At 44.8% G+C, this 23618-nt stretch overlaps 1 protein-coding gene across 2 annotated transcripts in view; it reads right to left on the bottom strand.

Moving 5' to 3' along the window:
• The window catches only part of LOC126092425 (ATP-binding cassette sub-family G member 1-like), a 325835-nt gene that overhangs the window by 133509 nt on the left and 168708 nt on the right, over positions 1-23618 (bottom strand). For both annotated transcript variants that reach the window (XM_049908016.1, XM_049908018.1), the window contains exon 2: positions 3104-3221. In XM_049908016.1, coding sequence (XP_049763973.1) covers positions 3104-3221 — 118 coding nt within the window. The remainder of the gene's footprint in view (positions 1-3103; positions 3222-23618) is intronic.

The following is a 23618-nucleotide window of genomic DNA, read 5'->3' as shown; positions in this document are numbered from 1 at the left end:
ATTCCGAGATCCACAGTGTCGAGAGTGTGCCGAGAATACCAGATTTTAGGCACTACCTCTCACCACGGACGACGCAGTGACCGAAGGCCTTCACCTAACGACCGAGAGCAGCGGCATTTGCGTTGAGTTGTCAGTGCTAATAGACAAGCAACACTGCATGAAATAACCGCTGAAATCAGTCTGGGACGTACGACGAACATATCAGTTAGGACAGTGCGGTGAAATTTGGCGTTGATGGACCACGGCAGCGGGCGACCGATGCGAAGCACGAAATCGCTTGCAGCGTCTCTCCTCAGCTCGTGACCATGTCGGTTGTACCCTAGACGACCAGGAACCCGTGGCCTGGTCAGATGAGTGCCGATCTAAGTTGGTAAGAGGGGATGGTAGGGTTCGAATGTGGCGCAGATCCCACGAAGCCATGGACCCAAGTTGTTAAGCTGGTGGTGGCTCCACAATAGAGTGGGCTGTGTTTTCATGGAATGGGCTGGCTCCTCTGGTCGAACTGAAACAACTGAGACCATTTGCAACCATTTCCAAACAATGGTGCGATTTTTATGGATGACAATTAGCCATGTCGCTGGGTCACAATTGTTCCCGATTGCTTTGAAGAACATTCTGGACAGTTCGAGCGAATAATTTGGCCACCAAGACCGCCCTGCATCCCATAGAACCTTTATGGGACATAAAAAAAATCCTGCACCGGCAATACTTTCGGAATTACGGACGTCTGTAAAGTAGCATCGCTCTATATTTATACAGGGGACTCCCAACGACTTGCTGAATCCATGCCACGTCGAGTTGCTGTACTACGCCGGGCAAAAAGAAGTCCGACACGATATTAGGAGCCGGCCGGGGTGGCCGAGCGGTTCTAGGCGCTACAGTCTGGAACCGCGGGACCGTTACGGTCGCAGGTTATAATCTTGCTTCGGGCATGGATGTGTGTGATGTCCTTAGGTTAGCTAGGTTTAAGTAGTTCTAAGTTCTAGGGGACTGATGACCTCAGAAGTTAAGTCCCTTAGTGCTCAGAGCCATTTGAACCATTTGAACGATATGAGGAGGTATTCCATGACTGTTGTCACGTCGTGTAGAACTCAGACCATATTTTGCTGCCCCATTCTGAAAGCCTTTGTAAAGCACGAATTTCTTGTATCTTAAGCTCATTTTGCTCAGCTGTTTTTTTTTTTTTTATGGGGAACATCTGCGCAGAATTTCATTCAAATTGAAGAGGGTCTGATGGACAGACTTCCCTAAAATTTGTCCACTTGATGCTGAAGGAGTGATTTACATTCGCTGACGAGATTCTGGAGAAGCTCTAAAGAATGAAGAATGCTTTGCTTCAAGTCGCTGAAGACTGACAAACCACTATAAAGAGGACACGGCAGGCACAGAGCGAGGTGACGTAGTGGTTAGCACACTGAACTCCAATGCGGGACGACGACGGTTCAAACCCGCGTGCGACCACTCTGATTCAGGTTTCCCGTGATTTCCCTAAATCGCTTCAAGCAAATGCCGGGATCGTTCCTTTGAAAGGGCACACCCGATTTCCTTCCCCAATCCATTCCGAATCCAATGGGACCGACGATGACCTCGCTGTTTGGTCCCCTCCCCCAAATCAACCAGTCATGGCAGGCAGAACATAACGGAACTACACTCCTGGAAATGGAAAAAAGAACACATTGACACCGGTGTGTCAGACCCACCATACTTGCTCCGGACACTGCGAGAGGGCTGTACAAGCAATGATCACACGCACGGCACAGCGGACACACCAGGAACCGCGGTGTTGGCCGTCGAATGGCGCTAGCTGCGCAGCATTTGTGCACCGCCGCCGTCAGTGTCAGCCAGTTTCCCGTGGCATACGGAGCTCCATCGCAGTCTTTAACACTGGTAGCATGCCGCGACAGCGTGGACGTGAACCGTATGTGCAGCTGACGGACTTTGAGCGAGGGCGTATAGTGGGCATGCGGGAGGCCGGGTGGACGTACCGCCGAATTGCTCAACACGTGGGGCGTCAGGTCTCCACAGTACATCGATGTTGTCGCCAGTGGTCGGCGGAAGGTGCACGTGCCCGTCGACCTGGGACCGGACCGCAGCGACGCACGGATGCACGCCAAGACCGTAGGATCCTACGCAGTGCCGTAGGGGACCGCACCGCCACTTCCCAGCAAATTAGGGACGCTGTTGCTCCTGGGGTATCGGCGAGGACCATTCGCAACCGTCTCCATGAAGCTGGGCTACGGTCCCGCACACCGTTAGGCCGTCTTCCGCTCACGCCCCAACATCGTGCAGCCCGCCTCCAGTGGTGTCGCGACAGGCGTGAATGGAGGGACGAATGGAGACGTGTCGTCTTCAGCGATGAGAGTCGCTTCTGCCTTGGTGCCAATGATGGTCGTATGCGTGTTTGGCGCCGTGCAGGTGAGCGCCACAATCAGGACTGCATACGACCGAGGCACACAGGGCCAACACCCGGCATCATGGTGTGGGGAGCGATCTCCTACACTGGCCGTACACCACTGGTGATCGTCGAGGGGACACTGAATAGTGCACGGTACATCCAAACCGTCATCGAACCCATCGTTCTACCATTCCTAGACCGGCAAGGGAACTTGCTGTTCCAACAGGACAATGCACGTCCGCATGTATCCCGTGCCACCCAACGTGCTCTAGAAGGTGTAAGTCAACTACCCTGGCCAGCAAGATCTCCGGATCTGTCCCCCATTGAGCATGTTTGGCACTGGATGAAGCGTCGTCTCACGCGGTCTGCACGTCCAGCACGAACGCTGGTCCAACTGAGGCGCCAGGTGGAAATGGCATGGCAAGCCGTTCCACAGGACTACATCCAGCATCTCTACGATCGTCTCCATGGGAGAATAGCAGCCTGCATTGCTGCGAAAGGTGGATACACACTGTACTAGTGCCGACATTGTGCATGCTCTGTTGCCTGTGTCTATGTGCCTGTGGTTCTGTCAGTGTGATCATGTGATGTATCTGACCCCAGGAATGTGTCAATAAAGTTTCCCCTTCCTGGGACAATGAATTCACGGTGTTCTTATTTCAATTTCCAGGAGTGTAGAATAATGAAAAGCAAGCTGGCGAGACTTACGTGTAGCCGGCAAGCACGTTCATGAGCGTGGTCTTGCCCGCGCCGGAGGGGCCCATGATGGCAGTCAGCTGCCCGCTCCGGCACAGACCGCTCACTTCCTTGAGCAGCGCACGGCTCTCTGCAACACACCACAACAACTCTCTCATCTCACATCCCGCAACACAGACTTATTTTCTAGTAATTACAAGCTTAAAGCTGTAAATTATCATTACTTATCCTTGTTCAAGAAAATATGGGCGGGGGTGGAGCAGCTTGTATTCAGTTAAGGAAAAGAAACACCAGACTGGATGTTTGAGAATGATGGGACAACGGATGCTATAAGTTAGCAGGATTATGTATATTTGTACATCTGTTTTGTTGCTTGGGGAAAGGACTTTGACAAAGCATGATAAAAAGCGAGAGGCATAATGGTAACAGGAGAAAGGATGAAGACAATTAAGTATGCAGATAATCAAGCAATGTTGGTAAAATCATAAAATCAGAGGAAGGACTACCACTTATGATGGAGAGAATAGTAAGTTGGGGAAATCATATGGAATGAAAATAATACGTAGTGGAAATCAGTAAAAAAAGGTGTGGATATAAGCAAGAAAATTAACATTGTCTGTTGGAATAGCTGTGCACAATATATGCAGTAGTATGAAATCTATGTAGTATACCGACAAGTGCAGTCAAATGATATTGCATTTTATGTCAGAAGTACAGTATATAACAAGCCATCAACGATTCAGGTATCAGAGATTGGAACATGGTTTAAAGGCAGTCGGCTCTGTGCGGTGTATGCGTACGTGCCTTTACTGCAGATAGGAAGCAGACACCATTGGCGACAGTGCGTGCTGTGTATATAAAACGCGACTGTGACAATGCCACGCATAAAACAGTTATGTGATGAAAAAGCAAAAATCGGTGCTTACAAGGAAAGGGACTCTCCAATCGTCAATTTGCCAAGAATTAGAACTGTTCAAGAACAGTGATTGATAATTTCGTGGGCGCACGATATGGACAGAATAAAAAATATGGCCAAAGTAGGAAAATATCTGCGGCATAAAAAAGTTTACTTTTGCTCAAAGCAACGGCCTCAAACGGATATTCTTCTCAACTTGTTGCTGATTTATAGTTGTCTATTGTAAGATGTATACATTGCCAGCGATGGGCGAGGCATGACAGAATCTCTGACCAGAGAGTAGTTTATCGTTAGCTGTTGCTAGTCTGCGCTTGACCGCGCGATTCGACAGTAGTAGTAGCGAGTGAGTAGTAGTCGTTAGTAGTAGTAGCGAGTCGACAGTAGTCTGCTGGAGTCGGTATGTGTCGGCTGTGGGCTCTGCTCGGGACTCTGGTCAGGACTCTGGAGGATGAGTATTGTTGTAGAAGGTAAAGAAGCAGCCTTCCGCATACTTAATAATGTATGTTAATTGTAATTTAATTTGTTCCAAAAAATGCCCCAATAATAATTTTTTATAATATAAATCAATTATTTTAAAGAAAAGCATTCACTTCAATTTAAAGAACATTTCAAATGCATGATCATTCCTTCCAATAATCAAAAACAATATACGCCAGCATTGCACGAAGCTGTGTCGAAAAATGAGTAATTAAGAGCGTATATAATTGCAGTTTTATTGAGGTAAGAATTTTTGCTTTTTTTATTCAGAATACAGGGCCGAAGGTCAGCGCTGCTGTCCTCACAAAATTTATCAGGTTACAGAATTTTTTTATTATTTTTGGTGTTTAGCAATTTTTCTATTTCGAACTTGACATTGAATGAGAAAAGAATTTTGTGGGAATATTAAGTGTGAATGCATTCTTTACACAGAGACTATAAATCGGAGCCAACTTTGTTCAGAGGTTACAATTAAAATCAATTTTGTTCTGAGATCACAATATTTAAAAATTCATTTAATTTAACAATTGTATGGGGAGGTTACACTTGGCTCCATTTCCATTTCCATTTAATTATTTTTGCGGGGAGGTTACACTATAACTGACAGACGAGTACGGCAAATTTTGTCAGATGACGAACATCTTGCATTCAAGAAGCCACAGCAGAAACCAGCTCTAATACCCAGACGGCAACAGGCTAGACTGGAGTTTGCTGAAAAACGTATATCATGGACATCAGATTGGGATAAGGTGGTCTTCAGAGATAAGAAAAAAATTAATTTAGATCGGCCGGATGAACAGTAGTTCAGTGTTATTGGTGTGATCTGAGAACAGAACAGCAGGTAAGAATGAGCAAAAATTTTGATGGTAGAAGTGTTATGATTCGGGCAGCCTTCTGCGGTAAAGGTAAGTCACGCATTGCTTGGCTGAACACTAGAATGAACACTAACATGTGCACTGAGGTGCTAGAGGCAGCATTAATTAGAATATAAGAGGTCCTAGGGGACGATTGTCTAATGTTTAAACAAGATAATGCATCTGTGTATCTTTCTGCTGCAACCAAAAAGTGGTCTGAAGAGAAAGATATCGATATCTCACCCTGGCCTGCACGTACCCTTGATTTAATTCCTGTGGAAAACCTTTATGGAATACTTGCAAGGCTTGTTTATCGCAATGGACAGTGGGCGAAAACTTCACTGCAAGAACTACAAACCGTAAAAAAATAAATTTCGAAGAAATTTTTGGAGTTAATTAGAAAGATCTGAGGTTGAACAAAGGACTAAAAAAAGCAATAACACACAGAACGGTGAGTGCCTTTATACCGATTTCCATCCCAGAAATGCAAACGCCTTATCTTGTTACTCGTGCTATGAAAGAAACTATGCAGTTCCCTCATGACTGTCGATGTCTCATATGTGTCTACTACAGTCATAACAAGTTCTATACATGCATGCTTCAGAAATTTCGTGAAACCCTGCCTTTATACAGACTTCCACTACTATGGTTAGAAAGATCAAAGTAATGAGAATCAACAGACATGAAGGCAAGACAAAATATCATTGGAAGGAAACACTTTGGAACAAGTAAAATATTTTAGGTACTTACGATGTTTCATGAAAGGAAATGAAAATTGTGTACAAGGGATACGAACTATGGGTGAACGGCATACGAACTATGGGTGAACGAGCTTCTGAAAAGGCGAAAGGATCGTTGCCAACAGAAATAATTCCGATAGAACAGTGTTTTATCTGCAGTGTAGTACTGTATGGCAGTGAAATACACTGCCCGACCAAAAAAAAAAAAAAAAAAAAAAAAAAAACGAGTGGAGCACCCAGAAGGGGCGGAGAAACTTCACGGGTTGAGAGTAGCTGACGTTATTTCAATGATTACAAAATCGAAGCAAACTTATAAAGAACATGGTAGTATGAGCCCACTTATCAGTAGGACTTTACACCGTCTCTGGCCTGGATCCTTGCATTAACTGATTGGGAAAGGTGTCATAAAGCCGTTGTATTCTCTCCTCAGGCAATCTGGCCCACAACTGTTGTAACTCATCTTTGATATTCCCAATACTGGCGCTGGGACAGAATTGACAATCAAACTGGTTCGACACATGTTTATTTTATTTATTTAGACGTCAAGTTCCGTTGGACCAAATTGAGGAGCAGATCTCCAAGGTCATGGAACATGTCAGTACTGAAGTTACAACATAAAAGTAATAACAGATAAAAATAAAATGTTTATGAACCCAGAAAAGTCAAGCCTTAAGTTGAAGTAAACGCAATCAACAATGCAACAAGAATCAGCTTAATTTTTGAAGGAACTCTTCGACAGAACAGGAGTGACCCATGAGGAAACTCTTCAGTTTCGATTTGAAAGCGCGTGGATTACTGTTAAGATTTTTGAATTCTTGTGGTAGCTTATTGATATATATACTGCACACCTTTCTGCCCAAGAGTTAAGGAAGTCCGATCCAAATGCAGCTTTGATTTCTGCCGAGTATTAACTGAGTGAAAGCTGCTTATTCTTGGGAATAAGTTAATACTGTTAACAAGAAATGACAGTAAGGAATATGTATATTGAGAGGCCAGTGTCACAATACCCAGACTCGTGAACAGGGTCGACAATAGGTTCGTGAACTTACACCACTTATTGTCGGAACCGTCCGTTTCTAAGCCAAAATTATCCTTTTAGAATGGGCAGAGTTACCCCAAAATAGACATAAGCGAATGAAAATAAGCAGAGTAGACTAATTTTCGTGTCGAACGATCACTTACTTCTGATACCGTTCGAATAGCAAAAATGGCAGCATTAAGTCTTTGAACAAGATCCTAAACGTGGGCTTTCCACGACAGTTTACTATCTATCTGAACGCCTAGAAATTTGAACTGTTCAGTTTCACTAATCATATGCCCATTCTATGAAATTAAAACGTCGGGTTTTGTTGAATTGTGTGTTACAAACTGTAAGAACTGAGTCTTACTGTGGTTTAGCGTTAGTTTCTTTTCTACAAGCCATGAACTTATTTCATGAACTGCACTATTTGAAACCGAAACAATGTTGCACACAACATCATTTACTACCAAGCGAGTGTCACCAGCAAACAGAAATATTTTAGAGTTATTAGTAATACTAGAGGACATATCACTTACATAAATTGTGGTCTATCGAGGATAGATCAGCGTATCTTGCTGGCCACGGTAGTACCTCAACATTACGCAGACAATGCTTAGAGACACGTACCATGAATGAATGAGCATTTTCCTGTTGAAAAAGTAGCACCACGATACTGTCACATGAGAGGTAACACATGAGGACGCAGGATGTCCGTGGCATACCGTTGTGATGTCCGAGTACCCTCACTCACTACCAGCCGTCACCTGAAGTCATGCCCGATGGCTGGCCACACCTCTCTCAAAAACAATGGAAGACTGGAACCTCCCTCCAGGTCACCGTCATATGCACCGAGGATGGTCGTCTGGAGTAGTGCAGGTTCATTGCTGAACATGATGCGACACCATTCGTCAGCAGTCCATGCCTCCCAGTCACGGCACCACATCAAACGCAGCCGTTTGGGCTGCAGGGCCAACGACGTCTTAACCCCCCTCCAGGTCACCGTCATATGCACCGAGGATGGTCGTCTGGAGTAGTGCAGGTTCATTGCTGAACATGATGCGACACCATTCGTCAGCAGTCCATGCCTCCCAGTCATGGCACCACATCAAACGCAGCCGTTTGGGCTGCAGGGCCAACAACGTCTTAACCCCCCTCCAGGTCACCGTCATATGCACCGAGGATGGTCGTCTGGAGTAGTGCAGGTTCATTGCTGAACATGATGCGACACCATTCGTCAGCAGTCCATGCCTCCCAGTCACGGCACCACATCAAACGCAGCCGTTTGGGCTGCAGGGCCAACGACGTCTTAACCCCCCTCCAGGTCACCGTCATATGCACCGAGGATGGTCGTCTGGAGTAGTGCAGGTTCATTGCTGAACATGATGCGACACCATTCGTCAGCAGTCCATGCCTCCCAGTCACGGCACCACATCAAACGCAGCCGTTTGGGCTGCAGGGCCAACGACGTCTTAACCCCCCTCCAGGTCACCGTCATATGCACCGAGGATGGTCGTCTGGAGTAGTGCAGGTTCATTGCTGAACATGATGCGACACCATTCGTCAGCAGTCCATGCCTCCCAGTCACGGCACCACATCAAACGCAGCCGTTTGGGCTGCAGGGCCAACAACGTCTTAACCCCCCTCCAGGTCACCGTCATATGCACCGAGGATGGTCGTCTGGAGTAGTGCAGGTTCATTGCTGAACATGATGCGACACCATTCGTCAGCAGTCCATGCCTCCCAGTCACGGCACCACATCAAACGCAGCCGTTTGGGCTGCAGGGCCAACGACGTCTTAACCCCCCTCCAGGTCACCGTCATATGCACCGAGGATGGTCGTCTGGAGTAGTGCAGGTTCATTGCTGAACATGATGCGACACCATTCGTCAGCAGTCCATGCCTCCCAGTCACGGCACCACATCAAACGCAGCCGTTTGGGCTGCAGGGCCAACAACGTCTTAACCCCCCTCCAGGTCACCGTCATATGCACCGAGGATGGTCGTCTGGAGTAGTGCAGGTTCATTGCTGAACATGATGCGACACCATTCGTCAGCAGTCCATGCCTCCCAGTCACGGCACCACATCAAACGCAGCCGTTTGGGCTGCAGGGCCAACGACGTCTTACGAGTATGACAGCAATTCCCTAGTCCAATTGTTGCTAGTCGCCTACCATTGGTGTGGGATGACACAAAAGGTTGCATGGAGTACATAACTCTCGGATGACAGGCGCAGATGAGAAGGATTTATGATGTACACAATACGGCGATCTTCCCTTGTGGCTGTAAGACGTGGTCAACTGGCACATTGACGATGAACATGTCTATCCTCACCTCCGCATGCAGTCGAGCGTCAGGCTACTGTTACGAACGATTAGCCCACAAATCTGGATATTGCACTACTCATCCAGCCGGTCCAATGGAGACTCACAATGAGGCCCTATTCAAACTCCGCCAAGTGGTGATAATGCTGTGTCACACGAGTACGCGGCATCTCCGTGTACCTGACAGCGTTTATTCAACATCTGCGCTGTTCACCCCCTTATACGAGTATACCCTATCACGTCTGGGAAAAACACTAAATACGAACAGCACTAATGGGAGTTCTGCCTGTCACAGGTAATTTACATATCCGCCGATGGCGAGTTTGTGTACGAAATTGCGTTGACATCTGACTACATCTTACGGGTACTTCAATTTTTTGGTTGGCAGTGTAGAAAGAGGAAAAATACTCCGGTAGTTTTGAAATGAGGTTGTCGAGAAAAATTCTTAGAGTGAAAAACACCGACAGAACGACGAATGAAGAAGTACTTCTACAAACAGGAAAGGGAAAAAACAAGCGGAAATGATAAGAATGAGGAACACATCTAAAATGAGACATAACTTTGAAGAGATTCTCTTCGATGAAGGGCTATCCAACGAACGATCTCAAGAAAAAGAGGGAGAGGAGTAATAAGACTTGTAAAACTAGATGACGTTCAAAATAGTGAAGTTAGCAACAAATTAGGGAAAGAACACAGGACAGGGGAAAGTGGAGAGCGACGCAAGACGGATACACCAAAGGCAAAAGATCTTGTACGATATCCCAAAAACATAAATACAGGGTGTCTCACAAGAACTAGGAAATATTTCAGGAAGCAATTATAGAGATAACGACAAGCTAAGAAATCCCATGCAAACAGGTGTCGAATTTTCTGTGGCTGTGGGGTTACGGTTACCCATGGACTGGACAAAAGTATGGGAACATCATGATACTGAAACAGAGGATGACACACTAAAGCCCGAAATACTAAATGTCTTTTTCCAAAGTTGTTTCACATAGGAAGACTGCATTGTAGTTCCGTCTCTAGATTGTCGCACAGATGACAAAATGGCAGATATCGAAACAGATGACAGAGGGATAGAAAAACAATTAAAATCGCTCAAAAGAGTAAAGGCTGCTGGACCTGATGGGATACCAGTTCGATTTTACACAGAGTACACGAAGGAACTTGCCCCCCTTCTTGCAGCGGTGTACCGTAGGTCTCTAGAAGAGCGTAGCGTTCCAAAAAGTTGGAAAAGGGCACAGGTCATCCCCGTTTTCAAGTAGGGACGTCGAACAGATGTGCAGAACTATAGACCTATATCTCTAACGTAGATCAGTTGTAGAATTTTGGAACACGTGTTATGTTCGGGTATAATGACTTTTCTGGAGAATAGAAATCTACTCTGTAGGAACCAGCATGGGTTTCGAAAAAGACGATCGTATGAAACCCAGCTCGCGCTATTCGTCCACAAGTCTGAGAGGGCAATAGACACGGGTTCCCAGGTAGATGCCCTGTTTCTTGACTTCAGCAAGGCGTTTCATACAGTTCCCCACAGTCGTTTAATGAACAAAGTAAGGGCATGTGGACTATCAGACCAATTATGTGATTGGATTGAAGAGTACCTAGATAACAGAACGCAGCATGTCATTCTCAGTGAAGAAGTCTTCCGAAGTAAGAGTGATTTCAGGTGTGCTGCACGGGAGTGTCGTAGGACCGTTGCTATTCACAATATATATAAATGACCTCCTGGATAACATCGGAAATTCACTGAGGCTTTTTGCGGATGATGCTGTAGTATATCGAGAGGTTGTAACAATGGCAAATTGTACTGAAATGCTGGAGGATCTGCAACGAAATGCCGCATGGTGCAGGGAATGGCAGTTGAATCTCAATGTACACAAGTGTAATGTGCTGCGAATACATAGAAAGAAAGATCATTTATCATTTAGCTACAATATAGCAGGTCAGCAACTGGAAGAAGTTAATTCCATAAATTATCTGGGAGTAGGCATTAGGAGTGATTTAAAACGGACTGACCATAAAAATTAATCGTCGGTACAGCAGATGCCAGACTGAGATTCATTGGAAGAATCCTAAGGAAATGCAGTCCGAAAAGAAAGGAAGTAGGTTACAGTAGACTTGTACGCCCACTGCTTGAATACTGCTCACCGGTGTGGGATCCGTACCAGATGGGGTTGATAGAAGATATAGAGAAGATCCAACGGAGAGCAGCGCGCTTCGTTACAGGATCATTTAGTAATCGCGAAAGCGTTACGGAGATGATAGATAAACTCCAGTGGAAGACTCTGCAGGAGACACGCTCAGTAGCTCGGTACGCCCTTTTGTTGAAGTATCGAGAACATACCTTCACCGAGGAGTCAAGCAGTATATTGCTCCCTCCTGCGTATATCTCGCGAAGGGACCGTGAGGATAAAATCAGAGAGATTACAGCCCACACGCAGGCATACCGACAATCTTTCTTTCCACAAAGAATACGAGACTGGAATAGAAGGGAGAACCTATAGAGGTACTCAAGGTACCCTCCGCCACAGACCATCGGGTGGCTTGCGGAGCATGGATGTTGATGTAGATGTAGAAAATACTACGGTATAGGAAAGCCATTGACGTTCAAAATAACTTCCAATCGTCTCGGAATGAATAAATACAGGTTCTTTACGGTTTTCACGGGAATCGTATACCATTGTTACTGCAAAATAGTGGGAAGTTCAGTTAAGGATGACGGTGGTGGGTAGCGATCACACAGCCTTCTCCCCAAGGTAGACCACAAAGGCTCAACAATACTGAGATCTGATGACTGTGGTGACCAGGGGAGATGCAAAAATTCATCCTCGTCCTCACAAAAGCAGTCCTGGACGATGCCAGCTGTCTGCACATTGGCCCTGTTGTCTTGGATCCCAGCATCCTCATTGGAGAAAAACATTGTACCATGTCACATAGTCATTGGCAGTAATGTGACCTTGTAGAGTAACAGAGGCGGCCCACGTAATACCACAATAAGGCTGCCCAAATCATCAGCGAAGTTCCACCATGTTTCACACTTGAGGCGTAAACTCAAGAAGCTCGAAACAGTGTGCTGTTATTTTTCGTAACAATCCTCTTCAATGACTGACTGACCATCACTCAACACAAACCTTCATCCCCTTTGTGACAGACATGTTATTTTTCCGATTTCGGCGCATGCGATGCAGTTCCTCTTGAAACACCCAACACTTCGGCTGCCTTGGTTACGGCAGCATCCATCGCACGAGCACCAACAGTTTGCCCACTTTCGAGTACACTTAGCTCTGACATAAAGCACTCACAATTACACAGAACATTGTTGTGACCACGACTCACACTTGCCGTTTGTGGTCAAATACAACAGCAGAACCCCCAGGCTTGGCTAGCTTCTGCATTTATGTTCAAGCATGCTTTACACATCGTGTTTTCGTATTTCCCTGTTTCATTCGTTTTGTAGCCCATGTGGGAGCATCTACTAATGAGTGGCAATCGTCTATGAAATGGTTCAAATGGCTCTGAGCACTATGGGACTTCTGAGGTCATCAGTCCCCTAGAACTTAGAACTACTTAAACCTAACTAACCTAAGGGCATCACACACATCCATACCCGAGGCAAGAATCGAACCTGCGACCGTAGCGGTCAATCGTCTATCCACTACTTGAATTTATTTTAGTTTTGTGACAGTTCTGTGTCCCCACAGGTATCAATCATTCTACGGGAATAAATCGAGTGCGCCATGCGTTTGTGAATTATGTAAACCTAGTTGTGTGCGTCTATTCGTGTTTTAACTGTTTCTGTGTAGTGTACCTGACGCGCACATAGAGAACCGAGGCGGCATTTGCGTATATACGGGAGGAAACCATCTAAAAGCACTCTGGCCAAACGGAGTAGAAGACGAACTACCTGTTCCTGAATCCAGTGCAGTACTCTTTAAGCTACACAGTTAGGCCACGTTTTGAATGTTACACATAAAGCAAACGCCGAGAAACTGCTCACCTTACTGTGCCAGTTCACTAATGCAAAAACATAAGAATAATTTACATCAGTTTCAATAATATTATCAACAAATTTCATATAATTCTTCAGCTTCCTTTCCAAAATAAAATGTTTTCGGAAGTAGTCTTAATGTAGTTAGCTGAGAGAACTACCAGTCATAAAGGTTTTATTTATCGTCTTCGATGTCACCCATTCCAGGGGACAAAAATTTAAAGGGGTCAGATAAGAGAATCTAGGTGACCAGATCAAAGCTGTGTGCTGGAGTACAGACTCGTACCAGAACTTTGTCTTTTAGCTGTAATATACGAGTACAGTACAGTAAATAACAAATACCATTTTCCTTTACGGTTATCCAGTAGTATCGTGAACACACCGAAAGCACAGTACAGTAAATAACAAATACCATTTTCCTTTACGGTTATCCAGTAGTATCGTGAACACACCGAAAGCACAGTACAGTAAATAACAAATACCATTTTCCTTTATGGTTATCCAGTGGTATCGTGAACACACCGAAAGCACTTATTGTTCTGAACTCCTTTTGCGTTTGGATTGTAAAATTAATGACGCTATATCCATAACATGTATATATGAGTTTTAAGGCAATCACAAAAGGAGAAAAAAATATGTATGTACACTGCTTGGCAATTGATAAGGAACAGATACGTTGCTGGATAGGAATAATCAAAGTTAATGATGGACGACGTGAAACACAGTATATACGTAATAGAGGGGATGGTATATTTATAAAGAAAGATGGTACATATTTCACTACGTGGGAAAGCAGGATAACAGACACAAATGAAGTTCATGTTTCACACAGATGAGACTCCCAACGTAAATGTCGATATCGGGCTCTCAGTGAGGAACAGGTCCTCCTCCGGCACTAGCGCACATTTTACACCTTTTATTCGTGCTGCTGAGTATTCGAGGGATAATGTCGCACTTCTCTCTCAAGGCGGTTTTCAGTTCTTGCACGGCTCAGGAGGGGGTGTTTGTTGAAGAACTCGTCTGCCAAGAGCATCCCAGGCATTCTCTGTAAGGTTTATGTCCGGAGAGTACGCAGGCCATTGCATACGTCACTATCTTCATTTTACAATGTGTCCGACATCTAGCGGTCTTGGGTGGGCGGGAGTTACCGTCCATAAACAGAAATTAGGGACCCACCGCACCCCTAAACAGACGGATATGATCCAGAACAATCTCCCAGCAATACCTCTATGCTGTAATGGTACGTCGCTCAAAGATACGCGGCGGTTTTTGGCTCTGTGCATAGTGCTGCCCACACCATAACGCCTATGCCGATGATGGTAATGAACGTTCCGCGGTGTGTAACGTGCTCTGCTCTCTCTCTCACTAACACTGTGGACCGCTGTTGTTGACCCCAAACAACAGGCTCCCTACACAAACGAACTGTTTCTCGACGATGGCATGGTTGAAACTAGATACATTTAACAGGCTTCCGAGCATACAAACCAGCCTGATTCAATCGCCGCAAAATGGTTCTGACAGAGATACGGGTGCAAGTAGCGGCTGCGATATCTGCAGCGATTTGTCTAGGCGTGAGATACCTGCTACTTTTCGCTACTGGGGCTGTATCGATCCTTTTGCAGTGTGGTCTGGCATGCTTCCGCATAACATTTCAACTTCCAGCTGCCTCCTTTAATCGCGCGATGTCATTTTTGGACACAACCGTTACTGTGGCCACACTAGTGACGTTTTGACCGGCTTCGAACCGCCCAACTGTTGGTCCACGATCGTAAGCATTCAAATTATGTCTTACAGACATTTTGCCGTTCCACACGGAATGTCGCACTAACCGGTAGCTCAACATCCTTCGTCAGTCACGGTTTTGCCTGAGCTGTCGACTGCATGTAGAATGTTCATGCACAGGTTTCTCTGTAGCTAACACTTTCAGTCCTATACATTTCCTTTAACTACATTGGTCGGTTGTTCGAGATGACAATTGTTCCTTAGCCAGTATCAGTTGTTCCTTAGCAAATGTGAAATAGTGTATATACTATCGGTCTTATAAGTGACAACTGAGAATTTTACTTTTTTGTAGAAAAGTGCGTATTATCAATCCTAAGCGTAATACGAGTTTTGTGTTTATTTGCCCCCGTGTCTTTAAGAATCTGCAGTACTAGAAATTAGGAGATGTCCTCAGACCTCACAGCGCTACAACAATTCGGAATAGCTTCAACCGCACTTCTGACGCCATTTCACTACACGTGACGGAACCTAAACGCGGTGACTCATATCTGACCGCAACTTCCAGTGTAAATAAGAATTTCCGCAAACCATCCTTGCTCCGTTGCAGCAGTAAGTCATATAGGTATCGGTTTCAAAAACTAGGCGCAATCTCATAAACAGAAACTGCTTCTAAATACCTTGTTTTACGAGCTCCGCATCTTCAAATCTCTACCCTTAGAATTTACACCTTAGTACTCAATTATAAAGCTGCAATCTACGTAATCCAGATGACTCATTTATTAATAACATATTGGTCGGAAAAATTCCAGCGTTACTTTTAGAAATAGGGTAAGAGATCTGTAATTCGTCGCTACGTCATATTTCGTTCATCTCATTTTTCTCTTCTGCTGAGTGCGGCAGCCAGCTGATAATTTGCAGAAACGTAAGCAAAAGTTTCATTAGTGACCGGAGCCGGTGGTAGGCAACTGTTGTGGTTTCTTTATTTATAAGATCAGTTTTTTTTTCGCCCAGTCAAGTAGAATCTATCGGTGGGTTCCATTTCTATTTCAGTCTCTATGTGCGCAATTCTAAAGCTTATTTTCAATAAAATGTTTGCTATAGTCTGTATTAAAACATTCTGACATGACATTGCCATCTTCTCTTCGTACTTGTAAGAATGTGCTAACTATGTTTAATAGTTGTATAAGACTTAATATCATAGTAGAAATTAAATCAGGAATAATTCCAAAGATATAAGTAGGTACTAAATTTCCAAACAGAAAAAATATGTTTTTATGTCAAGAGTGTTTGGACCAACAGTGTCACAACGGCAAACAAAGAATGTTTCGTAGTGTGTCTAAGCACTTGATCGCCACAAAAGAATACGATTTCCTAGGTGAAGAGAAACAAATCAGTCTTTCGATATTTGCAACTGGCAGCAGTTGTGAAACAAAAAACAAAAAGAAATCAACAAATGGGAAGGACTGCAGCTACTGGAAACAAAAAAGTACTCCTATGTTCCTGAGCACAGAAAGTAGTCAGGGAAAACTCATGACAGTCTCTCTTCGAGGAGAAAGGATCTTAAGACTGAGTCACAGTGAGTCACAAGATAGCGTTTCCGACGTGTCGATTCATGATCGAGATTGTGCAAGGAGGGTGTGGGCTGTCATTTGTGGGATATGTCATTCCCACAAAATAGCCTAGAAGAAAAATGCATTAAATGCACCAATCGTTTCGAACGACGTCATGAGTTCTGTACATCTATGTTTCAAACGAGCCAGTACCTCCACGACTGTTGTGCTAATCGGCGACGTTGGTGCTTTTGCGGTAGCTCTTTTATCCAAGGATTGAAATCAATGTTATTGCATTTTCGTAAAAAGATAGTATTAAGTATATGATGTGAACTTAACACTTCATGTTCTCATTATCCATCATAGTGAATGGTGGGAACGCACCCACATGCAGTAATAAGAATAAATAAAATAGCCTCAGGGTTCATTTGTGGTTTTAAAAGTTTTATTCTATGATCGTTTTCGAGAATTCAAGTCTAATCTTCAGATGTACCTTAGTACACATCTAATCAACGTTACATATTAATTTCTAAGATCGCAGAAGGATGTCAACCACCCTAGTGGGGTGTAGGGGCGCGTTTCACAGTGTTGCGGACATGAAGTGTGTTCTCTTGTCTTCCGTTTGACAGCCTGTTGTCATCTGTAAAATTATGGTGAAAATCGTTTTAATATGTACTAGGAAACATCTGAAGATGAGAACTGAAGCCTCGAAATTTTTCACAGAATAAAGCTTATTAAATCATAACGGCATCTCGAGGATATTTTATTTAGTATAATAATACTTCATGTTTCATGCTCCTTTTGAAAGATTTAGCGAGGAGAAATATGTAACAAGTTTATTGAGACTGTCAGCTAGGAGGTATGCGATCTGTTGTAATTTTTTATTTATGTTACGCATTGAAAACTCATGAAGTACATATCGCACACGAAATCTTCTTTCTTTGGATGAATTACTACTTTCGCCTAACAGTCTAGCCACGTTCTAATCATAAAACATCCTCATTAGTGTTAATGCCACTAAGGCTTCACCTCGTTAAAATTTTTCTTAAAATGACAGCCTCCAGACATTACATAGTTACAAACAGGTTTTCATCTTCGTGGTCAGTGTAATTGAACAAGGCTCATAAAACGAAAGCGTTATGCCGTTAAAATTTGGTAACTGACACAGTCAGATGATGTAAATATTGACTGTCAGCCGAAACCAGTAATCCATTCAAATAAAGAAGATTTCATGTGTGATCTTGATTTCATAAGTTTTCCAGCCCTAAAATAAATAAAAAATTTGCAACACTTAGTAAGACAATGAATGGTTTAGTTTATCACTTCCTTTTTGTATGGCCTAACGACTTTGTAATTGTAATTACAATTGATTTTGATGCTGTTTCAAAACAATCACATAATTTACACAGTTCATGCCCGTAAAATTAGCTACAATCTAAGAACATAAAGCAAAACCAACAGGAATGCGGCTGGAGTGTTCCATGTCCTCTTCCTTTAGCACAGGATTTGTTCTTCAAATATGAAAGTACTTTTAGGCGCTACGGAGCAAAGTTGGGCAGTGGTTAGCACACTGGACTCGCGTTCAGGAGGACTACAGTTCAAATCCCCGTCCAATTATCCAGGTATAGGTTTTCCGTGATTTCCCTAAATCACTCTAGGGCAATGCCAGGAAGACTCATTTGAAAGGACACGGCCTATTTCCTTCCCCATCATTTCTTAATCCGAACTTGTACTCTGTCTATAATGACCGCTGTCGACGGGACGTTAAACTCTAATCTTACTTCTTTCCTTTCTTCTAGCCTCTGAAAATGCCATTTATACAATTGTAACCGTATTGGAGCGGACTGATTTGAGAGATCTGCTTTTTACTTGACTCCATTACGAATAAAATAAAGATAACACTTGCCCCGACACAAATAAAATGAAGATAACACTTGCCCGTGTCTTTGAATATTTTCAATTACGGAAGAATTCGGAACGTGTTGTCCCCCCTCCGTGACTCGTGACCAGAAGTGCTGAAACATCGTCTGGAACGATGCCACTTTTTTCTCTCAAACGAGGCACTAATTGACAGTGAGATACTATTCATTATGATTTATTATGGCTTATGATAAGAAAGTAGCTCTTGCGAATTACCTCCTGAATTACTATTTTTCCTCGAAACTGCATTTATGAACTTTATTAAGGAGCCCAGTTTTTTCACAGCGACTCTTCGTTTCTTTATTGGTTGCTTTTACTGTTTAACACTCCATTGACAGTGAGTTCTTTAGTGACAAGATGTAATATCTATGTCAGACAAGCACAGGCACACGCATAGATACTCAAACACACACACACACACACACACACACACACACACAATCTCTTCTCGTAGTTTTTCACTCGTGCGAATCGAACACATTGAAATAAGATGCGTCCTGAAATATTATCGATTAGCTGGGTCACTAACAAAGCGAGACGGATATAGCAGCACGCGCCAAAGCAGGCCAGTGCTTCAGCGAGTGTCGTGGGTGTGTTTGCTTTTCTTTCTGCCTTTGCAGGCCAAGGCCGCCGTCAGAAAAACGCGCACCTCCCGCCACGGCGCGAGACGCCGGCCTCCAGTGCAGCGTGGCGGCCATTTCTGGATGCTACAGGCTATTCCTCCAGATCCACGATGCAGTGTGCTCTGCTCTTTATCAGCTTCTGTACTCGGGGCATTCAGTTCTAAGGGCTACTGTGGCCCTCCCTCGGTACATTCATCTACAGAGCTTAGGTGACAATCATGTCCTTGTTTTTCACCAAGTATTACTTCAGATAAGAATTTTTTTACCAGATTAGCACTTTATGCGAGCTGTTCATGAAGTTCCGCTATCGTTTCAAAAAGTCATAGCTTGGGAATGTGACGTGTTGTAACATGGTTAGCAGCTCTCGAAGTTTTTTGTCCGTCACCCTCGGTTGAAGTACAGAGCAAGAAGGGAGGAGATGGATGGTGGAAGAGGCGATGAGGATGAGGTGGACAGAGAAAAGGGGAGGAGGAGGAGGAGGTGGACAGAGAGAAGTTGGGGAAGACGCTGGACAGAGAGAGGGAGAGGAAGAGATGGAAAAGAGAGGCAGGAGAATGAGATAGAGAGAGAAGGGGAGGATTACATGGAAAGAGAGAGTTGGGAGCAGGATATGGACAGAGAGAGAGTTGGGAGGAGAGGGAGATGTAGGAGACAGGTGGAAGATGCAGAGGGTGTAGAGGTATAGTGGGCAAGTGGAAAAGGAAGAAGGGGAGGAGGAAATGGACAGAAGAGAGGAGGAGGATGTGGAAAGGAAGAGGGAAGTGGAAGATGTGGTCGGAGAGTGCGGGTCAGAGGAAATTGTAAAAGAGGATGGAGAAGAGCAAACAGAGAGACAGAGAGAGCAGGGCGGATGAGGTAGACAGAGAGGCATGTGGGGGAAGAAGCGGAAACAAAGAATGGACAGGGGGAGATGTCTGCAATATTTGTTTCATCTACATCTACACCTACATCTACATGGATACTCTGCAAATCACATTTAAGTGCCTGGCAGAGGGTTCACCGAACCACCTTCACAATTCTCTATTATTCCAATCTCGTATAGCGCGCGGGAAGAATGAACACCTATATCTTTCCGTACGAGCTCTGATTTCCCTTATTTTATCTTGGTGATGCCGGCCGGTGTGGCCATGCGGTTAAAGGCGCTACAGTCTGGAACCGCACGACCGCTACGGTCGCAGGTTCGAATCCTGCCTCGGGCATGGATGTGTGTGATGTCCTTAGGTTAGTTAGGTTTAAGTAGTTCTAAGTTCTAGGGGACTTATGACCACAGCAGTTGAGTCCCATAGTGCTCAGAGCCATTTGAGCCATATCTTGGTGATCGTTCCTCCCTGTGTACGTCGGTGTCAACAAAATATTTTCGTATTCGGAGGAGAATGTTGGCGATTGGAATTTCGTGAGAAGATTCCGTCACAATGAAAAACGTCTTTCTTTTAATGATGTCCATCCCAAATCCGGTATAATTTCTGTGACACACTGTCATGGAGAGGGGGAGATGTCTGCAATATTTTTGTAAAAGTCATATGCAAACGGAGCTGTGGGGGAAAAAGCTAGCCTGTTATATTTTATTAATGTAACTATGCTTTGTTAGTATACCTGACGATATTAGTTGCACTCTGTCAATGATTGGCAGAACAGACAGCATCTGATAAAAGACGTCCGGAAACATAATAGTGGACATCAACAGCTTTTTCCTCAGAGCTCCGTTTGCATATACCTTTGAAACAAAGATTGCAGAAATCTCCCCCTCTCCATTCTTTGTTTCCGCTTCTTCCTCCACGTGCCTCTCTCTCTCTGCCTCATCCGTCCAACTCTCTGTCTACTTTTCTCCGCCTTCTTTGACCATTTCCTCTGACCGCTCTCTCCGACCACGTCTTCCTCTTCCTTCCTCCTTTCCACATCCTCCTCACCCCTTCTGTCCATTTCCTCTTCCCCTTCTTCCTTTTCCTTAGTGATGCTCGACGCTTGAGTCTGGGGTGAAGTCGACGTTCTAACTCACCCCAAAGGTATTCCACTGCGCTCAGTTAGGGGCAGTGGGGAGGCAGACTAGTCCATTTCAGAATGTTGTTGTCCATAAATTATTACTCTACAGATGCTATTTTATAAAACGGTGCATCGTCATGGAGATACCGAACAGTTCCTGTATTGCTGTGTTGTACACAATGCTATAAAATGTGTTCATATCCTTCCGCATTTAGCATTTTCTTATGCGCAATAAAGTGACCACACTAACCACGAAATGCACCCCCATATTGTAATATCATCTCCTCTGTACTCAACTGTTTGCTCTACACATGTTGACGGGTACTGTTCTCTATGCTTCCCAGCATTCGCCAAACCCAACCCAAAACCGTCCTTCAGATTGGCACAAGGGAAACGCAGTCACTGCTCCAAATCACCCGTTTCCAGTCATCCACTGTCCAGTGGCGCCACCTAGAGCTTCACTTGGCACTGACTTCAGAAGTGTGTGGCTCATGAGGAGGTGTTCGACCGTTGTGCCCCATTCTTTATACACTACTGTCCATTAAAATTGCTACACCACGAAGATGACGAGCTACAGACGCGAAAGTTAACCGACAGGAGGAAGATGCTGTGATATGCAAATGATTAGCTTTTCAGAGCATTCACACAAGGCTGGCGCCGGTGGCGACACCTACAACGTGCAGGCATGAGCAAAGTTTCCAACCGATTTCTCATACACAAACAGCAGTTGACCGGCGTTGCCTAGTGAAATGTTGTTGTGATGCCTCGTGTAAGGAGGAGAAATGCGTACCATCACGTTTCCGACTTTGATAAAGGTCGGATTGTAGCCTATCGCGTTTGCGGTTTATCGTATCGCGACATTGCTGCTCGCGTTGGTCGAGATCCAATGACTGTTAGCAGAATATGGAATCGGTGGGTTCAGGAGGGTAATACGGAACGCCGTGCTGGATCCCAACGGCCTCGTATCACTAGCAGTCAAGATGACAGGCATCTTATCCGCATGGCTGTAACGGATCGTGCAGCCACGTCTCGATCCCTGAGTCAACAGATGGGGACGTGTTTACAAGACAACAACCATCTGCACGAACAGTTCGATGACGTTTGCAACAGCGTGTATTCGTCATCGCCAGACTGGAGGATCACCCGGTGTGATGGTATGGGGTGTCATTGGTTACACGTCTCGGTCACCTCTTGATCGCATTGACGGCACTTTGAACAGTGGACGTTACATTTCAGATGTGTTACGACCCGTGGCTCTACCCTTCATTCGATCCCTGCGAAACTCTGCATTTCAGCAGAATAATGCACGACCGCATGTTGCACGTCCTGTACGGGCCTTTCTGGATACAGAAAATGTTCGACTGCTGCCCTGGCCAGCACATTCTGCAGATCTCTCACCAACTGAATGAGTCTGGTCAACGGTGGCCGAGCAACTGGCTCGTCACAATACGCCAGTCACTACTCTTGATGAGCTGTGGTATCGTGTTGAAGCTGCATGGGCAGCTGTACCTGTACACGCCATCCAATGCCACTCCGCGCCCAGGCGAATCAAGGCCGTTATTACGGCCAGAGGTGGTTGTTCTGCGTACTGATTTCTCAGGACCTATGTATCCAAATTCCGTGAAAATGTAATCACATGTCAGTTCTAGTATAATATATTTGTACAATGAATACCCTTTTATCATCTGCATTTCTTCTTTGTGTAGCAATGTTAATGGCCAGTAGTGTAACTCAGTGCCCACAATGACAACTAGACTGCTGGTAGCACTTTAGAACTCAGGAATGATTGCTTCCTTTGGTTTCGTGCGATTCATTACGACCACCCACAGCAATGCTCAACGGTTCCTGTCCGTCAGTGCGTGAGGTTTGTCTGGCCTCGGTTTAGCTGTAGTTTTGTTCCTTTGCATTTCCATTTCACAGTCACATCACCAACAGTCAACCTGGGCCACTAGAAGGGTTGAAATATCCTTGAGGTACTTGTTATTCATGTTACATCCAGCGACTAGCCCACATTCCAACTTATTGATCTCTGCTGACCGATCCACTCTGCTGCTATTGCTTCTCTGCTGACAACACCATAACTTCCTCCTCCTTTTATACTGGAGGTCTGCCCCTCGTGACATTAGTGGTCCTCATTACGTAAGGCTCTCTGGATTGTTTTCAGTAGGTACTGTACGTACTGTTCAGCAGCGTGGAGTGGCCGCGCCGTTGGAGACGCCAAGTCACTGATTTCGCGGCCCCTTTCTCCGGAGGTTCGAGTCCTCCCTCGGGCATGGGTATGTGTGCTGTCCTCAGCGTAACTTAGTTTAAGTTGTGTCTAAGTCTAGGGGCCGATGACGTCAACAGTTTGGTCACTTAGGAATTCACACACATTTCAACATTTTTATTTTGTACTGTTCATATGTATTTGTAC

Source organism: Schistocerca cancellata, chromosome 7 (genome assembly GCF_023864275.1).
Source record: "Schistocerca cancellata isolate TAMUIC-IGC-003103 chromosome 7, iqSchCanc2.1, whole genome shotgun sequence".
NCBI lineage: Eukaryota > Metazoa > Arthropoda > Insecta > Orthoptera > Acrididae > Schistocerca > Schistocerca cancellata.
Note: the sequence above shows the minus strand (reverse complement) of the source record. Positions and strands in the feature narration are given on the sequence as shown.